Source organism: Chiloscyllium punctatum, chromosome 21 (genome assembly GCF_047496795.1).
Source record: "Chiloscyllium punctatum isolate Juve2018m chromosome 21, sChiPun1.3, whole genome shotgun sequence".
Taxonomy (NCBI): Eukaryota; Metazoa; Chordata; class Chondrichthyes; order Orectolobiformes; family Hemiscylliidae; genus Chiloscyllium; species Chiloscyllium punctatum.
The window spans coordinates 573,554-595,236 of NC_092759.1; the positions used below are offsets into that span (position 1 = coordinate 573,554).

The 21,683-nt window shown below is 45.0% G+C and overlaps 1 protein-coding gene across 3 annotated transcripts in view; it reads right to left on the reverse strand.

Annotated features, from left to right (window-relative positions):
* The window catches only part of epoa (erythropoietin a), a 63,910-nt gene extending 44,281 nt beyond the window's left edge, over positions 1-19,629 (reverse strand). For 2 of the 3 annotated variants that reach the window (XM_072591402.1, XM_072591399.1), the window contains exons 1-2: positions 19,141-19,629; positions 6,360-6,490 (exon numbers count right to left, since the gene is read on the reverse strand). In XM_072591402.1, the coding sequence (XP_072447503.1) occupies positions 6,360-6,490; positions 19,141-19,219 (210 nt within the window). In that variant the 5' untranslated portion in view covers positions 19,220-19,629. Of the gene's footprint in view, positions 1-6,359; positions 6,491-16,096; positions 16,154-19,140 lie in introns of those variants that run through there. The other variant, XM_072591400.1, reaches the window with a different exon arrangement.
* Between the last annotated feature and the right edge of the window lie 2,054 nt (positions 19,630-21,683).

A 21,683-nucleotide genomic window follows, 5' to 3' on the forward strand; every position in this document is an offset into this window, starting at 1 on the left:
AATCCACATCATTGGCAAGAGAACCTGACAGCACTCAAGTGCTGACCGAGGCAGCTATAATCAATCGACATTGAGGTAACAAACTCTGAGTTCACAAGCTTGTTAAATTAGCTGAAAGCATTAGATTAGATTAGATTAGATTACTTACAGTGTGGAAACAGGCCCTTCGGCCCAACAAGTCCACACCGCCCCCGCCGAAGCGCAACCCACCCATACCCCTACATCTACCCCTTACCTAACACTACAGGCAATTTAGCATGGCCAATTCACCTAACCTGCACATCTTTGGACTGTGGGAGGAAACCGGAGCACCCGGAGGAAACCCACGCAGACACGGGGAGAATGTGCAAACTCCACACAGTCAGTCGCCCGAGGCGGGAATTGAACCCAGGTCTCTGGCGCTGTGAGGCAGCAGTGCTAACCACTGTGCCACCGTGCCTGTCATACACACACATACCGTGTTGATAATGCTCTGGTTGCAACAATGCACATCAAAACTGGAACCCTCAACGCAACACCTTTCCCCTGATTTCCTGTCCCCATAAACATCGTTCCCCCGCTACCCCCCTGATGAAAACCCTAAAACCATTCATCCTCCTGTTCATTTACCAACTCCATAGTGACCTGTTCAACCCACCTTACTCCCCGCCTTCCCTCTCAGCCCCAAGTGGAATAAATATCAGAGCAACATCTCCCAGCAGATACATGCTTTGAATCAAGGAAGCAAACGTACCAGCAAATTCCACCAGCCATCTGTGAAATAGCAGGAGGGTGGAGAAACACAGCAAGCCAGGCAGCATCGGGAGGCGGAGAAGTCAGTGTTTCAGGTTCTCCACCTCCTGATGCTGCCTGGCTTGCTGTGTTCTTCCAGCATCCTGCCTGTCTACGTTGGATTTCAGCACCTGTAGTTTTTTTTTGTCTCTGATCTGTGAAATAGCAGGCTTTGAAATGCCACTGTGACAGTGGTCCACAGTAAACAAGTTCAGGATAAACCAGAGCCCTCGTATATCAAACCTCCACCACCGGTGCTTGAATACAAACGCCTAAAGCACTTATGAAAAGACACATTCCTGAGGAGTGTGCCTCCCACAGATTACTTGATAGATGAATAACTGCAAAGACAGCAAATGAGGAGCTATTAGTCTGCTTTGAGGATTTACATAAATAAATAAAAGCAGTCGTTTCATTAAAATCCAGAGCTGACAAATGACTGTGAGGGATGTTATTATGCAAATGCTTAACATATTGGTGTGAGATTCCTCACTCAGCTATTTTGACAGAGCCACTAACTGCTTTCACAACAATAGTGGAAGTGGAATCTGATAAAGCTGTCTGAGCAATGGAACAGTAACATGAGTCATCTGCATTTCAGCACAGTCACTTAGAAAGATGTTCTCAAAGAATGGCATTCCATCCTGGCAATCATAATTTGGAGGTGCCAGTGTTAGACTGGGGTGTGCAAAGTTAAAAATCACACCACAGCAGGTTATAGTCCAACAGATTTATTTGGAAGCACTAGCTTTTGGAGCGCTGCTCCTTCAACACCTTCAACAACCACTTGATGAGAGAGCAACGCTCCAAAAGCTAGTGCTTCCAAATAAACCTGTTGGACTATAACCTGCTGTTGTATGATTTTTAACTTTGTACGTCCTGGCACAGGTGAACTTCTGTATTGTTTTCCTTCCACCCATGTCCTTTATACTGCCACTCTAGGCAAAAGGACAAAGTTGAAAGGTGTGGCGCTGGGAAAGCACAGCAGGTCAGGCAGCATCTGAGGAGCAGGAGGATCGATGTTTTGGGCATAAGTTCTTCATCAGGAATCAAAACATCAATTCTGCTGCTACTCGGAGGCTGCCTGACCTGCTGTGCTTTTCCAGCACCACACTCTCAACTCTGATCTCCAGTATCTGCTGTCCTCACTTTCTCTCAGAGGAGCAGAGGCCAGGGGAGTGAGATTCTGAAGTGGCACAGGCTGCCCAGTTGGAGGGATACAAATGGACTGGCCACTTTACTTATTAGCTACTCACTTCTAACAGTAATGATTATCTTCCTCAAGTTGACTGCTATTGGGACGGGAGTGAGGGATCCTCTTTGGGCCACTTCCCACGGTCTGTACACTGGATAGAACACCTGGAATTTCTTGGGGAAAATCGGTCAGTCCTGCTGTTAAGTGCGGCGGCATTTGAGGTGAATGAATGGGTGGAGAGCTCGACATCTCGAGGGTGAGATCAAAAGCAGAGTCCCGCCCCAAATTCGCCTGGGCTTGACAAAGATTCCGCCAAAGTTCAGAAGTTGCCGGGGTTGGAGGGTTTGAGCTACAGGGAGAGGCTGAATGGGCTGGGACTATTTTCCTGGAGCATTGGAGGCTGAGGGGTGATCTTTATAGAGATTTATAAAATCATGAGGGGCATGGATAGGGTAAATAGCCAAGGTCTTTTTTCCACGGTAGGAAAGTCCAAGGGTAGAAGGATTCAATAACGAGAGGTCACGCTTTCAAGGTGAGAGGTGGAAAGTTTAAGGGGGATACACGCGGCAAGTACTTCACACAGAGGGTGGTGGGTGTTTGGAACGCGTTGCCAGCAGGGGTGGTAGAGGCAGGCACGGTAGATTCATTTAAGATGCGTCTGCAAAGATGCATGAGTAGGTGGGGAGCAGAGGGATACAGCTGCTTGGGAATTGACCGACAGGTTTAGACAGTACGCTTGGATCGGCTCAGGCTTGGAGGGCCGATGGGCCTGTACCTGGTCTGTAAATTTTCTTTGCTTTTTGTTCTAGAGGGCATTAGTATAAGATGAGAGGGGAAAGATATAAAAGGGACCTAAAGAGCAACTTTTTCACGCAGAAGGTGGTACATATATGGAATGAGCGGCCAGAGGAGATGGTGAAGGCAGGTCCATTTATTACATTTAAAAGGCGTCTGGATGGGTATATGAATAGGAAGGGTTTGGAGGGATATGGCAAATATGACTAAATTAATTTAGGATATCTGGTGAGCGTGGATGAGTTGGACCGAAGGGTTTGTTTCTGTGCTCTACGGCGTTATTACTCTAAAAGAGTCATATTGGACTCAAAACATTAACTCTGTTCCTCTCTATAGAGATGCTGCCAAACTGGCTGAATTTCTCCAACTCCTTCTGTTTTTATTTACGATTGCGCAAATTCTGTCCTCACCATACTTTTGTTTTGTGAGGTCCTTGCCAGATGTTGATCATCTGATAGCCATACATGGCACTTCCCTGTTAGTCTAAAAGGTCATTAGGAGTGGGAATTTCTGCCAAGATCAACTGAGCTAAACCTACTGCAAAGCAGCTGACTCCTGGCAGATCAGAGACTGAGTTTTTGAACCTTCCAGGTCAATGTTCATCAGTGACTCATTGCTTAAATGTATCAGACTATAGAGTGAGGGGTGCACGTTTTTGAATATGTGATAGTCTCTGAGAAACATATATGAGAAATATTCTTAGTCAAGGTAGATGCAGGAAGGATGTTTCCTCAGGCTCGGTGCAGTCAAAGATTAGGAGGCAGAGTCTCAGAGTAAGAGTCAGGCCACCTGGACTGAAATAGGGATAATTCTTTTCACTCAGAGGGATAAAGTTTTGGAGTTGTCTACCCTGGAGGTCTATTGAAGTAGATTCAAGACTGAAGTTGATAGACTTTGTAATACTATGACACCAAGGAATATGGGAAAAATGGTAAAGAAGTAGATGATCAGTCATGATATGTGTGAATGCTGGAGCAGGCTCAATGGGCTGAATGGCCTCCACCTATTCCTGTTTTCCAGGTTTCTACCCAGCAGAGGTAACCATTGCAGTTGATAAGACATTTCTGGGAAGAACAAACAAAGCAGTGTGGACATTATTGGATCATTTGGTAAATTTGCCCCCTCATTGGTCAACTCGTTGGCTCTTGCTCTGGCATAGACAACCAGGAAGCTGGAAGAACACAGTAAGCCGTGACCGTTTCGGGTGTAACCCTTCTTCAGTCCTGACGTTGCCTGGCATGCCGTGTTCTTCCAGCCTCCTGCTTGTCTACCTTGGAATCCAGCATCTACAGTTTTTTTAATCCTTTATCTGGAATGGCTGGGTGCATTTTAGAAATACAGTTGGGCAATATATTGGAAACAACCTCCCAGCCCCACAAAATCTCAATTAGTAATGCAATCCATGTTCAGAGAAGTCTCAAATTTCTAAGCGGGTTCTTCCTATCCCCGAGCATAACTTTGGTGAATCATTCATGAAACCCTTGGGCTACAGCGAAAGCTGTATTCTCCAAGATTTCCAAGGTTTTGCAACCAGTGGAAATAATTTCTCTCTATCCAGCAAATGCATTCCCCTTAATATCTTGAAAGGTTTGATCATCTCGCCCCTCAACCTTTCAGAGTGATTCAAGAATGCAATCCTAGATTCACATAGTATTGGTTTAAATTTACAAACACATTTTGGCTACAGGCCCAGATTAGATTTATCGGATTTGAAGTTGGAGCTTTGATATTGCTCATTAATGTTATATCACAGAGCCTCAAACTTACAGGAGATGGGCAGATTTTGGGTTAATTTCCCCTCATTTTTCTTCTTTCCTATCCTGGAGGCAACCATTTTTCCTAACTATCAGGGTAGATAGTGGTAATGTCACCAGCCAGTAATCCAGATGGCCACGTTAATGTGATATTGGTTCAAATCCCACTGTGTCAGCTCGTGGATTTTAAATTCAATCAATTAAGCTGGATTTGAAAGCAAGTCTCCGTAGCAGTGACCATGACAACAATCATCATTTGTTTTAAAATCCCATCTGGTTCACTAATACAGTTCAGGGAGGGAAAGCTGCTGTTGTTACCCAGTCTAGTTTAAATATCACTTGAAACCCACAGCAATGTAGTTGATGCCCACTGAAATCATAGAATCACTAGAATGGAAACATGCCATTTAGCCCAACAAGTCTACACCAACCCATTTCCGTTCCCCCCCCCAATTACTCTACTGACTAATGCACCTAATCCACACATCCCTGAACTCTGTGGGCAATTTATCATGGCCAATTCACCTAACCTGCACATCCTTGTACTATGGAGGGACCCAGAGGAAATCGCAGGGAGAATGTACAAACTCCACACAATCGCCCAAGGCTGGAATCAAACTCGGGTCCCTTGCACTGTGAGGCAGTAGTGCTAATCGCTGAGCCATCGTGCCACCAGAGGGATAGGCAACAAGTTCTGGCCTTGATCAGTGACACCCACATCCCAGGAATGAACAAAACAAAATACATTAGCAAGGGCACAGCTGCACTGTGAGATTTGGCCTCACATACTCTGTTGTTGTATGAAACCGGACGCTATAAAATAAGGTCACAAAGTCTGGGAAGTAGTGTACCAGGTAAATTGCCGTTTCCCTGCACAGTGTATAGAACACTATTAAACCCACACTTAACATTCATAAAAGGAATCATAGAATTATTTTGTGCTGTAATCACTTGACCCTTGGATTTGTATTGGTTCTTCTCAATCTCCTCTAGATCCACAACCCTCCAAGATCTCTGCACTCGTCCAATTCTAGCCTCTTCAGCACCCCTCTAGTTTTGACATATAGGCCTCAGGCCTAAATAACTCTGCCTCTCCCTATTCCTTTAAAACTTATCTCTTGGGCCGGGGGCCATACCCATTTGGTCAACCACCTTATTAATTCCTAAATTGGTTTAATGATTGCCTTGTAAGGTTTTCCGAGATTCTCAATGCATTGGGTAAAAGACCACAAATTTTGTTGACATGCCAATAATTCATAGAATCATAGAGGCCATTTGGCTCATCCAGTCCACACCAACTCTGAGGAACATCCCACCCAGACCCACCTTCCTACCCTATCACTGTAATCTTGCATTTCCCATGGCCAATCCACCTAGCCTGCCCATCTTTGGACTGTGGGAAGAAACTAGAGCACCCAGAGGAAACCCATGCAGACATAGGGAGAATGTGCAAACTCCACACAGTGTCGCTCAAGGGTGGAATTAAACCCAGGTCCCTGGCATTGTGAGGCAGCAGTGCTAACCACTGAGCCATCGTACCACCTGAATTCTTGATTTATCCTAGAAGTTACTCTTGCCCCTTCAACCAATTTGGTATCTTGACCTTGGATTCGTCCTCAACTGTCCCAAATTTTAAAAAAAGTAAATCGGAGCACAGGTTATATAGGAAATTATTCGACTTTAGCAGATTCTATGCAATGCAGTGAAAACTGCCTGCAGCATTGACTTTCTAACCCACCACTGGAGCTCTGGATTAACATTCACATCAGGTATCAGACTGAAGCCCAGTTGGAAGTCACTGCATTACACCATAACAGGCCACACACATACACAGAATGGCGTACCGTTGAATCTGCAGCATCCTTTGCCTCTCTAATGTACTTGTCCAGCACTCTGATGTCACAGATGGGGTGGAGTGGAGTTGACTTTGCTGGCTTTATATAACCGAGTAACATCACCAGGAGTGCAAAAAGTCCTTGGATTGGAGGAGAAGGAAAAAAAAATAAGAAAAAAGAACCAGCAGTTAACATGCGATACAAATTTATGACAAACCTGGGTCTAAGTGTATAAAAACCTCTGAATGAGTTTAGGGGGTAGGATTGCTGGTGCCTCATTGTATGCCTGGAGGGGAGACCTCAAAATGACACCCAATGCTTTGTCACTAGAAGATATGTAAAAATCAGGAAAGGAGTCATCTTATCCTGGAACCCTAGTTGAAGACCATCTGGAGGATATGGGCATTGCTGGCAAGTCCAGTATAATGAGGAAAGACCAGGTTGACTGGGCTTGTACTGACTGGAAATTCGAAGAATGGGGGGGGGGAATCTCATAGAAACATATAACATCCTGATGGGACTGGACAGGCTAGATGCCAGAAGAATGTTCCCAATGTTGGTGAAGTCCAAAACTAGGGGTCACTGTCTAAGAATAGAAGGTAAGCCATTCAGGACTGAGATGAGGAAGAACTTCTTCACTCAGAAAGATTATATGAATAGGAAGGGTTTGGGGTGAATATGGGATGGGTGCTGGCAGGTGGGACTAGATTGGGTTGGGATATCTGGTCGGCATGGACAGGTTGGACCGAGGTTCTGTTTCCATGCTGTACATCTCTATGACTCTATGTGAATGTGTGGAATTCTCTCCCACAGAAAGCTGTTCGGGCCACTTAATGCGATATGTCCAAGAGGGAGCTGGATGTGGCCCTTGCGGATAAAGGGATCAAGGATATGGAGATAGAGCAGGAATGGGATACTGAAATTACCTGATCAGCCATGATCATGTTGAATGATGGTGCAGGCTCGAAGGGCTGAATGGCCTACTCATGCACCTATTTTTTATGTTTCTATTATAGGAAGATATACGCGGGTTTGTCAGATGGCCAGATCAGTGGCCTGAAAAGTGTGAAGTGATGCTTTTTGGAAAAAGAAACAAGACAAGGTCGTACTCACTGAATGGCAGGACACTAGGAAGCTCAGAGAAACAGAGGGATCTTGGGTCTGCAGTTCCCTGATGGTGGCAGGACAGGTTAATAGGGTAGTTAAGAAGGCGTAGAAAACGCTTAGCTTTATCAATTGTGGCATAGATTTTAAGAGAAAGAAGGTTATGTTGGAGCTGTACAGAACTTTGGTAAGGCCACAGCTGGACTACAGGAAGAATTGTGATCACAATGGAGAGAGTGCAAAGGAGATAAACCAAGTTTGGCCTGGAATGAGCATTTCAGCTACAAAGAGAGGCTGAATAAGCTCGGGTTGTTTTCTTCGGGGCAGAGAAGGTTAAAAGGGTAACTGCCAGAGGTGTATAAGATTATGAGGAGCATGGACAGGGCGAATCGAAAGCAGCTGTTCTCTTAGCTGAAGGGTTGATAATGAGGGGGACTAATTCTAAAGGGAAAGGCAGAAGGGGATTTGAGGAAAAGTCTTTTCACCGAGGGGGTGGTGAGGGCTCTGGGAGGGTAGAGATGAGAAACCTCACAACCTTCAAAAGATACTTGGATGAGTCACTTGAAATGTCAGAACATTCAAGGCTACGGGCCTTGGAAAGTGGAACTGGTGTAGGGAGTAGTATATTTTTGGTGGCACGAACTTGAGGAACCAAAGATCCTCTTCTGGACTCTATGATTCTATGATGCTGTCAATGATTAAAACGTTCTTCTGTCAATCCACTACTAGCTGGCAATCAAACATGGACCAGGATTGCTGAATTTATGATTATCACCAAAGAATGCGGAATATTTCAATCAGTAGGACTAGGATTGTGGGAAGCCTGGGGGTTAGAATACAAAACCTTTACCTCCAAAAATCTATACTGGGTCTATCGTCTCTCTGTTGACTTCCACGAATTTAACATATAAATTTATACATATAAATTAAGCCCTTCAAACCTGCTTTGTTATTCCTGATCTAACTGTGGCCGCAACTTCAGTTTCCCCACCCCCTCACCCCCAACGGATCTGGCTTTATTCTTGACGAACGACAGGATCATGGGGATGTACAGCACGAAACAGATCCTTCAGTCCAACTCATCCATACAAACCAGATTTCCTAAATTAATCTAGTCCCATTTGCCAGCACTTGGGCCATAGCCATCCAAACCCTTCCTATTCATGTACCCATCCAGATGTCTTTTAAATGTTGTAATTATACCTACCTACACCACTTCCTTTGGCAGCTCGTTCCATACACAACCAACCTCTACATGAAAAAGTTGCCCCTCAGGTCCCTTTTATATCTTTCCCCTCTCATTTTAAACCTATGTCGTCTAGTTTTGGACTCCCCTACAGTGGGGAACTTTCACCCTATCCATGCCCCTCATGACTTTATAAGCCTCTGTAATGTCACCTCTCAGCCTCCAACACTCCAGAGAAAATAGGCCCAGCCTATACAGCCTCTTCCTATAGCTCAAAGTCTTCTCTTAAAATATTCAAAGATGTGGTTTTTATTACATTTTGGAAGAGAATTGCACAGACTGACGATCTTTTGAGAGAAAGAAATTTTCTATGTTTGTCTTGAATGTTTTCAGTCACTCAGTTCCAGTAACAGGTACAGTTAGTAAGTTTGCAGATGACATCAAAGTTGGAGGTGTAATGGACAGCGAAGAAGGTTACCTCCGATTACAACGGGATCTTGGTCAGATGAGCCAATGGGCTAAGGAGTGGCAGATGGAGTTTAATTTAGATAAATGTGAGGTGGTGCATTTTGGGAAAGCAAATCTTAGCAGTACTTATACACTTGATGATAAGTTCCTAGGGAGTGTTGCTGAACAAAGAGACCTTGAAGTGCAGGTTCATTGCTCCTTGAAAATAGAGTCGCAGGTAGATAGGATAGTGAAGATGATGTTTGGTATGCTTTCCTTTATAGGTCAGAGTACTGAGTACAGGATTGGGAGGTCATGTTGCAGCTGTATAGGACATTGATTAGGCCACTGTTGGAATACTGCGTGCAGTTCTGGTCTCCTTCCTATCAGAAGGATGTTATGAAACTTGAAAAGGTTCAAAAATGATTTACAAGGATGTTGCCACGGTTGGAAGATTTGAGCTATAGGGAGAAGCTGAACAGGCTGGGGCTGTTTTCCCTGAAGCATTGGAGGCTGAGGGGTGACCTTATAGAGGTTTACAAAATCATGAGGGGCATGAATAGGGTAAATAGACAAAGTCTTTTCCCTGGGGTGGGGGAGTCGGGAACTAGAGGGCAGAGATTTAGGGTGAGAGTGGAAAGATATAAAAGAGACCTAAGGGGCAACTTTTTCATGCAGAGGGTGGTGTGCGTGTGGAATGGGCTGCCAGAGGAAGTGGTGGAGGCTGGTACAATTGCAACATTTAAAAGGCATCTGGATGGGTATATGAATAGGAAGGGGTTAGAGGGATATGGGCTGCGCATTGGCAGGTGGGACTAGATTGGGTTGGGATATCTAATCAGCATGGACGAGTTGGACAAAAGGGTTTGTTTCCATGCTGTACATCCCTATGACGCTATGTCCCAGAAGCCAATTAAGTCCCCTCAGGATCTTCTACGTCTCAATGAGATCACCTCTCATTCTTGTCAATTCCAGTGAATACCAGCCCAATATGTCCAACTTTTACTCATAAGATAAACTCCCTAACAGGAGTAAAAGATTCTGTCTATAATTGCACACCACGCAGTCCTCTATAAAAAGGATGAGAATCTGAAGCACATCTCTTTATGGTCATTTGCCAGCTTTCTCTACTGTGTTAGGTTCACAGTGACCTTGCAAATGTTGCCTAACTCTCAGTTTTCCATAGTCCCTCAGCATCTCATGACACACTGTATTTCATCTCTCGTTACCTAGTAACCCTTTCATGAGAAGCTACCCACATGGATTCATTTCTTCCTCTGTTGTCTCTTTCATTCAGTCAGTCCGGTGGATTGAATTAACTCATGGCCTTAGCTGGATCAGTCAAGGACCAAGAATTCCATTTTGATGGCACGCTGTGTGAAAAGGTTTGGGAAGTGGCAAGGTAAGGGGTGGAGGAAGTGACAATAGCTACATCTGCAGATCCAGCCATAGAAGACAGACTAAACTCGATGAACAGAAAAAAGTTGAGCAGGTCAAACTCCACATCCAAGTCGCCTAGGTACACCTCCAGTTGACAATTTTCAAATTACATTTTGATCCAGCTAACTAGACCCTCTGCCCATCTGTAACTTAGGAGCCTTGAAACTGTAGAAAATGCAGAAATTCAGTCAGTGACGAAGAAACCTGTGTGGTGTTATTTTAATGCGTGATGACACCATTCTCATTGGGCAGGCAGGGCTAATATTGTATCCAGGATGTCTTGGTCAGACTATGCTTTTGAAACCTTTGCCAAGATTGTATTGATATCCATACCTCAGCCATTTCTGCTCTTACATTTAATGACATCATCACAATACATTTTCTTGGCTTCGAAGCACCTATCTTTTCTCTCTTGTAACTGCTACTTCAAACACAAGGTAATTTCTATATTTTACATAAGAGGATGATTGCTGGGTGGGCTTTGCTGACTTTAAAATGGTTTTGGGAAGCAATAGCTTTGAGGGAATTGCAGTGTTGGTGCTTCTGATTTTTGGCCAGAACTGTGAATATTGCGCACATTTCTATGAAAAAGTACAAAAGTAGAAATCCTCTAATTCTTTTCTCCTGAAGTATAGCTCGCTTCCACTTGGATGCGGCTGCGCTATTCACCTCAGTGACTTTGGAAAACAGGAAAACTAGCATTGCAGCAGGACACAGGATCAAAGTGTTGGCAAAAGCTCTCGCTTGTGATTCCAAACCTTTGTTGACTGAATTATTAGCAAAACGCGGAAGGAGGGTGAATTCAGTAAAAGAGTTAGCCTATGTGTCTACTCTCTGCATCTCCTCACGTCGAGCTGTAGACGGACTTAGCAGTGGCCCCAATTGATGACTAGGTCTACAATAACCTATACCCTGAGCTCTGGAATTCTAACCAAAATCTTTCTTAATTCACCTCTTTTCTCTTGCCTTTAAGACCCTAGCTGGCTATCCTCAAACCTCCTTCTTTAACTTGGATGTAGCTCCAACAATACTCAAGAGGTTTGACGCCATCCAGGACTCTTGACTGGTCCCATATCCACCATCTTCAACAATCACTTCCAACCCCACCAATGCACATCTGCAGCAGTGTATACCATCAACAAGGTTCACTGCAGCAACTCACCAAACTTCTTTGACAGTGTCTCCCCAAACTGCACCTTCTGCAACCTAGAAGGTAAAGTCAGTATAGATCCTCAGGACCATAAGGTGCTCTGTCGGTGGAGAGAGAGCTGACTGATGATGAATGTAACCTGAGGGTCACCACACCTCTGATCAGGGATGAGGCCGAGAAGTCGAGATCCTCATCGTCACTTTAGCCAGTACAGGAATTGAACACAGGCTGTTGGCCACTATGCGTCTCAAACCAGCCAACCAGCCAACTGAGTTAACCACCATAAAATATAGTGCAGAAAGGGGACTGTTAAGCCATTAAATGGGTGGTACAGTGGCTCAGTGGTTAGCATTGCTGCCTCACAGCACCAGGGTCCCAGGTTCGATTCTAGCTTTGGGCTACTGTCTGTGTGGAGTTTCCCCTTTCTACCCGTGTCTGCATGGGTTTCTTCCGGGTGCTCCAGTTTTCTCCCACAGTCACAAAGATGTGCAGGTCAGGTGAGTTGGCCATGGTAAATTTCCCATAGTGCGAGGTGCATTAGTCAGAAAGAAATAGGTCTGGGTGGGTTACTCTTCAGAGGGTCAGTGTGGACTGGTTGGGCCGAAGGGCCTGTTTCCACACTGTAGGGAATCTAATCTAATCTCTAAGAACAAGGGCAGCAGACACATGAGGACACCACCATCTGAAAGCTCCCGTCCATGCCACACACCACCTGGATTTGGAAATACTACACTATTTCTTTGCTGTCATTGGGTCAAAATTTCTAACAGCACTGTGGGTTATCTATACCAGATGAACAGCAGTATTTCAAAGGCACCTCAGAACTGGCTGCCATAGGGGCAACTGGGGATGGACAATAAATATTGACCTAGCCAGTGATGACCAAATTGCACAAAAGAATTGAAAGATTTCAATTGAAGGTACAACGAGGAGATCTGAAACTTCAGCCTTCAGGTCCTTCAAGGTTATACAGGAAGAATGCAAATTATCTGGAGTTTCCAATCTAATTGCCGCTCAGTCCTAGCTTCATTGTAACCATTCCTTCTGGACCCAGAGATTCCAGTTTCAAATTTCACTCCATACTTTTGCATTGAGGCTGACACTCCCTGTCAGGGGCAAGGAAAGAAATCGCGTGCCACTCTTTGCCCAGGACCCCACACAGCTAGAACAGCGTACCCCCTAGTGCTCCAGGATCGAGTTATTTGCCTCGATGTACCGCAGTGTCCCAGGCCCTGCCTCTAGTAGCACTACTGAGGGAGTGCTGGGCTGTTAGAAGTGCAGTATTTTGGAAGTAACTTTAAGCTCAGTGCTCGGTGGTTAGCACTGCTGCCTGACAGTGGACCTGGGTTTGATTCCACCCGCGGGTTATTGTCTGTGTGGAATTTGCAGCTGTTTCCTCCAGGTCCTCCAGTTTCCTTCCACAGTCCAAAGATGTGCAGGTTAAATGGATTGGCTGTGGGAAACACAGGGTTGCAGGGATGGGGTGGGTCTAGACAGGGATGCTGCTCTTTGGAGGGTCACTGTGGATTTGATGGACCAGATGGCCTGTTTCCTCATTATAGGGATTCTATGAAAATGAAGCTCCGTCTGGTCTCTGAAAAGGATGTTTAAAAAATCCCATCTTGAACCAGTAGAAGACTAGGAGATTTTCTTTTGGCATCCCAATCAATATTCATCCCTTAATTACCATTTCTGTAATAAATAAGCTGCTCTTGATTACAGTGCTGCATACAGGAACATACTGTCCACAGATTGCTGCCACTTTTTCTGACATGGCAACAGCTCTCGAAAAGCAAAACAAGGAACTGCGGATGTTGAAGATCCGAAACAAAGACAACATTTCTCAAGGATCTCTGAAGAAGGGTCACTGGACTCAAGACATTAACTCTATTCTCTCTCCACAGATGCTGACAGACCTGCTGAGTTTCTCCAGCAATTTCCAGCTTGAGAAAAGCATTGCTTTGGCTCAATGTAAGGTTGAACAGGATTTGACTAAAGTCATGAGACGGGCTTAAGGAGGCTGGCAGCAGGATAAGGTCTAGCTGGTCTGCCAAGCTCACTTGCTCATGCCAGCTGGTGGACTTTGTATATGGGCAGTTACTGGTTAATCCACTGTTGTGACATAACACCCGAGCCCAATCCCCTCCGTATCTCCTGTCCACACGCAGACACTTTCAAATCAGGGTCCCTCATCAGCAAGCAACTGCAGAGAACTTGGCTGATTTCCAGTGAACTCAAGCCAACTGTCATTCCCTCGTGTTGGCAGGTGGGACTAGATTGGGTTGGGATATCTGGTCGGCATGGACGGGTTGGACCAAAGGGTCTGTTTCCATGCTGTACATCTCTATGACTCGTGGCATGAGCTAAATGAAGTGTTTGGTCTGAGCATCTTAGTTCCACACATTGAATCAATAGCCATTAGAGCGCGAGTTGTGTTTTATAAATTGATCGATAGCTAACTCTTTGCTTCTGTGTCTGCTCTGGCACAGGAGAAAGAAATTGAAGAGCAGGCACACCAGAGAGAGCAGTTGTTAACCTCCCCAGTGACTGCAGGTTCAAATACTACTCCAGCCCAGAGCTTCACAGCAATACAGAATTGTTACAGTACAGAGAAGCCATTCAACCCATCATGTCTGTACCAGCTCTTCAAACAAGTTCATTTAATGACATTTTCCCACCTCCTCATAACCCTGTGCATTCTCCTTTTCAGATAATAGTCCAATTCGCTCTTGAAAGTAGTGATTGGATCTACTTCTACCACAGTCTCAAGCAACACAGTCCTCAGTCATTCCTGTGAGAAAACCTTTTCTTCCCCCACATCACTTTTGCTTCTTTTATCAAATGCTTTAAATCTGTGCACTCTCATTCTTAAACCTTTCGTGTGTAGAAGCAATTACTTGCATGGAAGCTTCCTATATACATACAAATTAGGAGCAGAAGAAACCACTGGGCCCCTTGAGCCTGAACCATCATTGAATTAGATCATAGCTGATCTGACTATGATCTCAACCCCACATTTCACCAGCAAATAACCATCAACTCCCTTGTTAGTCAAGTATCTACCTTCTCTGCCTTAGAAATATTCTATGACTTTGCCTCCCCCACACTTGGGGAAGAGTTCCACAGACTCACGATCCTTTCAGAAGAAAAATACCACCTCATCTCCATGTGAAATATAAGACCTCTTACTTTAATCTGTGTCCCCTTTACCTAGTCGCTTCCAAAAGGAGAAAACATCCTTGTCACACGTGGCTACCATGTCAGCTAAAAAAACTCGTGATGCTTTAAAGAAATGTTCACGAGTTCCTTGGCTAGACAGTCTTATGAGATGGCCTGAAGATATATTATAAATTCATGTTCGTTTTTAGATTAGATTAGTTTCCCTACAGTGTGGAAACAGGCCCTTTGGCCCAACAAGTCCACATGGAAGAGTAGCCCACCCAGATCCATTTTCCTCTGAGTAATGCACCTAACACCATGGGCAATTTAGCATGGCCAATTCACTTAACTTGCACATCTTTGGACTGTGGGAGGAAACTGGAGCACCCGGAGGGAACTCATGCAAACACGGGGAGAATGTGCAAACTCCATACAGACAGTTGCCCGAGGCCGGAATTGAACCTGGGTCCCTGGTGCTATGAGGCATCAGTGCTAACCACTGAGCCACCATCTTCCTAAACAAATTCCTTATTTCTATTGCTCGTGCACCGACGCAGCTGCTAACTCTCTACACATCTTTCCTTTCTACCGCTAATTCTACAAACATTTAAACCCCACATTAAAGCAGATGTCCTGAATGGTTGCTCAGGAACTTGTGGAAATTTATTAGCCCCACTGTCACCAAGCTCTCCATCCAACTTGCTAAGCCCACTTCAACAGGTCTTTGTCCAGGCTTGCAAGTTCCTCCAAACTCTGCGCAATCCCCAACCATGGCTGGGTGAGGCATTCTCACCTCTGAGTGAGAGGGGTCGGGGGGGACAAAGAAAATCCTAGCTGGCACTGCCAGTGCGGTGCCAAGGGAGAGCATTGCCATGCCATCTTTCAGATGAGACGTTCATCCGAGGCCCCATGCACCCTGTCAAGTGGCCACAAGAGATCTCAGTTTGGAGACGAGACGAGCAGATCCCGGTTTCCTGGCCAGTATTTATCCCTCAATTGACATTACTAAAACAGACTATCTGATGGTTAACAAATTCACTGACATTATGAAAGCAACAATATTTTTTAAATGTAGTCAATTGGCTGTAAGGCTCTGAAAGCGATATCCCAAGGTTGTGAAGAGCACTATGTAAATTCAGGACTTTCTTTCTTAGCTCCACAGTCTTGTCCGTCAGCCTTTGGCTATCCTTGTTGCTCACTCCACCCTAGCTTCCACTCTGCCTTCATAACAACCATGCCTTCGCTCTGAATCTCACCTACCTCGAACTGCCCTGCTCGAGCAGCCGATCATCCTACCCGAGTGATGTCTAGTGGAAGATTCCGCGGCGCCTGAGCCCTTTGCCTGGTGAAAGCGTGATATAAAACAGAAGGTGTCGCCACATCAGGAAACAAAGCTCGGCCCCCTCAACATTCCAATAAGGAATTGGGTTCGTGAAGTACTTACGCAGAGCGAGCGTCAGCTGCTTCAGGGATGGTGTGGAGAGGTGACAGAGCTGCTTTGTTCAAGGGTGCTAAGTCGCAATAACATTTTCTAATACAGAGAGTGAGACAGACTGCAAAATCCACTTGGACATGTAGAACTGCATTCAGTCTTTCAGGCAACAAAATAGCAAACATTTTACACTGCAGTGAATGAAACTCCTTCTTAATGTGGTAGACCAAATCAAAGCCCATAGAGGTTCATCCTTGTCACCTCTTGGCTTCTATGTATTGGGCTCAATGCCTTCAATCTCCCAGCAAAACATGTTCTTCTGCATTCTCCAGCCCTTTTGTCCCCATTCTGTTAACCTCGCTTGCTACATATCTCCCCTCCAATTTCACACCACCACCAGTAACTTAGCTTCTAGCCCTGACCTCCGTCTCTTGCTCCCTGAACCATTGCCTCTCACTATTTCACAGAATTTTACAGCACAGCAGGAAGCTGTTTGGCCAGTCTTGTTTGTACCAACTCTTTAAAAGGGCTCTCTAATCAGTCCTAATTTCCTCACAATTTCACCAAAACGCTGTGAATTTTCTCTCCATGAGTATTTATCCAAATCCCCTTTTGAAAGTTCCTTATGAATTTGCTTCCACTGTACTTTCAAGCAGTACTTTCCAGATCTCAATAAACTGCTACATTTAAAAAAAAACCTTTTGATCCTTCTGGATCTTTTGCCAATTGTCTTAAATCTGTATCCATCTGGTTAGAAAATCTCTCATCAATGGCAACAATTTCTCCTCATTTAGTCAATCAAAACCCATTATGATTTTAAAAGGCATTTTGTACGCTTTCCTTTATTAGTCAGAGCATTGAGTATAACAGTTGGCAGGTTATGTTGCAGCTGTACATGACATTGGTTAGGCCACTTTTGGAATGTTGCGTGCAATTCTGGTCTCCTTCCAATCGGAAAGATGTTGTGAAACTTGAAAGGGTTCAGAAAAGACTTACAAGGATGTTGCCAGGGTTGGAGGATTTGAGCTATAGGAAGAGGCTGAATAGGCTGGGGCTGTTTTCCCTGCAGTGTCGAAGGCTGAGGGTGACCTCTTAGAGGTTTATAAAATCTCGAGGATAAATGGACAGTCTTTTCCCTGGGGTGGGGAGTCCAGTACTAGAGGGTGTAGGTTTAGGGTGAGAGGCGAAAGATATAAAAGAGACTTAAGGGGTAACTTTTTCACGCAGAGGGTGGTGCATGAATGGAATGAGCTGCCAGTGGTGGAGGCTGGTACAATTGCAACATTTAAAAGGCATCTGAATGGGTAAATGAATAGGAAGGGTTTGGCGTGATGTGGGCCAAGTGCTAGCAAATGGGATTAGATTAAGTTGGGATATCTGGTCGGCATGGACAAGTTGGACTGGAAGGTCTGTTTCCGTGCTGTACACCTCTTTGACTCTATGACTCTAAAAGACTCTATCGTTTCTCTGTTCTGACAAGAACAATTTCAGCTTCTCCACACAACGATGTCCCCAGGCACTAACCCTCCTTCGCATTCATCATTTTCCCAAAATGCTTCCTCAGGATTTGATGTGTCATTGGTCATGTTCCCCCTCTGCAGATTCGAGTGCCACTCCAGGACACAATGGCCAAGAGAGTATAACGAGACCAAGCAAGTTGTTTATAAGCCTTCAAATTCTCTCCTTTGCAGGTGGCAAAACTGAAAGAGTCTCCTAATCAATCCCGTATGATGTGGAGAGGCATTCCTCATTATTATAGCCTCTGGTTTCAGAGTCGCAACCTATTCTAAGGAGAAGCAAATATATCGCTCCATCTACCCTAAAAAGCCTTCGAAGTCTTCACAACCCTGCCAAAAATACACTTGAGATGTCCTTTGGGATCGCCTTGTATAAATCAGAACACAAGAACTAGGATTATGAGAGTTGAAAGAAGGGATTGAAAATGTTAAATCTGTTTGGCTCCCTGCAGTTGCTACTAGACCTGCTGAATTTCTGCAGCACTCTGTATTTTTATTGCAGGCGATAGAGTAGGCTGTTTGTACCATCCAGTACAATTATGACTGATCTGATCGTGGCCTCAACTCCACTTTCCTGTCTGCCCTCCATAAACCTCGATTCCCTCGTGGGGCAAAAAAATCTATCCAACTCAGTCTTGATCATATCCAGTGACTGAGCCAAAGGGCTTCAAAGATTAACAACCCTCTGCAAGAAAAATGTTTGACTTATCTCCACCCACCCAAGTTTTAAACGGTGTGCCCCCTAGACTCCCCTATGGAGAGAAAATATCATCTTGGCATCCACCCTGCCAAGTTCCCCTCAGGATTTTATAGTTCCAAAAATGATCTTTTTCTTTCCTTTTCTCGCCCACTGTTTGGCACCTCGACACTTTGGCACTCAGTACTCATTTAATCCCATGAAATGGGTCATCTAAATATAAATTGTTATTGTCACAACAATAGCAAGACTTGGCAGATCTGGACTCAGCCCGCCTGTCCAAAGCTCAGTGCTGGGTTCTCATAGAAAAACTTCCCAAAAAGTGTCTTTTTTTAAAAACAGCCTGGAAGCCGCAAACAGGCCAGTCTCACTTTATCGGCTTTTATTAAGCTGTAAAGATTAAGTTGGCAGAGGTAATTGGCCATACCTTCAACAGTTGAAAACACAGTTTGACAGCACTACAATAACTGTAGGTAAGAGGAGTGTGTGTGTGAGACTGACTAGGTGAGTGTGTTTGCATGTGTGAGTAAGAGTGGGTGAAAGAGATTGAGTGTGTGGCTGTAAATGATTGAGAGTGAATGGGGCTGTGTATGTGTGAGTGAGTGAGTGAGTTTAATAAAGACTAACTCTCCAGGGAACACCACTCCAAACCGCTTACCTGATATCCCCATATCCAAAACTTCATAGTTCTCTGCGATTACATTTCTTGAGCTGCCATGCGTGAATCTGTTTCCCATTGGAGGATCAGAAATTGCTGCAAACCGTTTATCTCACAGTTTTAACTCCAAATTGTGCTTTCTGGAGGAGATGTAGAGGGGTTAGCTTGTCTGGAATTCTCCCTCCAGGTAATCCAAGTCAGAGATACACGTAAATGACAGAGGGTCTCCGGAGATGCAGGTTAAAGAAGCGGTGGGACAGTTGCGAGGACTCCCGGAGGGTCGTTTCTGTTCTGATTTCTGTCTTTCCCTGTCTAGAGCAGTCTGCACAAGGGAGCAGGACCCAGGCGCAGCCTCCCTCCCTCCCTCTCTCTCTCTCTCTCTCTTTTTACTGGAGTTCCTGAGACTCGCAGGGAGGGGGGAACTTAAAGCGGGGACTGGGAAGCCGGGATATGGAAACCAGGATTTTCCCCGTATATTCTGAGCACTGCTCTTTGAGACGCCGAACTCCCTCCCACGTACCTCGGAGCACGTTTCTAGCCGGGCCCCAACTCGCACAAAGCACATGTGACTGAGGGAAGTTTTACACATAAGCTTCTGAAAGTCTGTCACTGGGAGTGTGTGCAATAGGGGCATCCAGAAGTATTCAGCCCTGCACTCCCACCCCCACACAAAATATAACTTTACAAAATTGTGCGTTCAATTCTCCATTTATAATGACAGATTTATTTGACATGATACTGATTTTTTTTAAAAAATCCTTTCACAAGATGTGGTCATTATTCCCCCAACTACTGACCAGGAAGTGGGTGATGAGCCACCTTCTTCTCTAATTGCCTCTCAAGATGGTGGTGGTGAGCTTCCTTCTTGAAACTGTAGTCCCTAGGGACACCCACAGTGCCATTAGAAAGTTCCAGCGTTTGACCCAACAACACAGGAGGAATGGCAGCACAGTTCCCCACAACAAAAGCAAAAGGAGCAGGAGTAGGCCATTTGGCCGGTCGAGCCTGCTCTGCCATTCAATATGATCGTGGCTGACCTGCTCGTGGACTAAGCTCCACTTACCCACCCTGGCCACGGTAACCCATAATTGTTCAAAAGTCTATCTATCTCTGCCGTAAAAACATTCAATGCGGCAACCTCAGCAGCTTCCCTGGGCAGGGAATTCCACAGATTCACAACCCTTTGGGTGAAGAAGCTCCTCCTCAACTCTATCCTACGGGCGGCAGGGTGGCACAGTGGTTAGCACTGTTACCTCACCGCGCCAGACACCTGGGTTCAATTCCTGCCTCAGGCAACTGACTGTGTGGAGTTTGCACGTTCTCGCCATGTCTGTGTGGGTTTCCTCCCACAGTCCAAAATGTGCAGGTTAGGTGAATTGGCCATGCTAAATTGCCTGTAGTGTTAGATGAAAGGGTAAATGTAGGCGGGTGGGTTGGTGTGGACTTGTTGGGCTGAAGGGCCTGTTTCCACACTATAGGAAATCTAATCTAAATCTGCTTCCCCCTGCCTTATTTTGAAGCCATACCCCTCGTTCTAGTTTCACCCACCAGTGGAAACAACCTCCCTGATTCTAGCTTATCTACTTCCTTATCTATTTTATATGTTTCTATAAGATTTCCACCCCCCCCCCCTCATTCTTCTAAATTCCAAAGAATATAATCCCAGTCTGTTCAATCTCTCCGCATAAGCCAACCCTCTCAACTCCGGAATCAACCTAGTGAACCCCCTCTGCACCCCGTCCAGTGCCAGTATATTCTTTCTCAAGTAAGGAGACCAAAACTGTACACAGTACTCCAGGTGTAACCTCACCAGCACCCTATACAGAATAATCTCCCTGTTTTTAAACTCCATCTCTCTGCCAATGAAGGAGAACATTCCATTTTTAAAAATCACACAACACCAGGTTATAGTCCAACAGGTTTATTCGGAAGCACTAGCTTTCAGAGCGCTGTTCCTTCATCAGGTGATTGTGGAGAATATTCAACACCTGATGAAGGAGCGGCGCTCCGAAAGCTAATGCTTCCAAGTAAACCTGTTGGACTATAACCTGGTGTTGTGTGATTTTTAACTTTGTCCACCCCAGTCCAACACCGGCATCTCCAAATCATGTCAATATTCCATTTGCCTTCTTCATTACCTGCTGCACTTGCAGATCAGCTTTATTGTGATTTATGCACAAGGATACTCAAGTCCCTCTGCAAAGCCGCATGCTGAAATTTTCACCATTTAAATAATTGTCCATTTTGCTATTATTCCACCAAACTGGATGACCTCATGTTTACCAACATGGTACTCCATCTGCCAGACCCTTGCCATTTACTTACTAGAATCATATGTGGCTTGGAGGGGAACTTGCACATTATCGTTCCACGCATCAGGCACCTTTGGCCTTCTCGGTGGTAGAGGTTGTGGCTTTGGAAGGTTGCACATTCTTACTGTTTTACGCTATTTACAACGTATGTGCTGGAGGAAAAGTACATCCTAAAGTTTAATATGCTGTTTTGTAGTTACACTTAACTAGATCATTATGATCTGGATAACC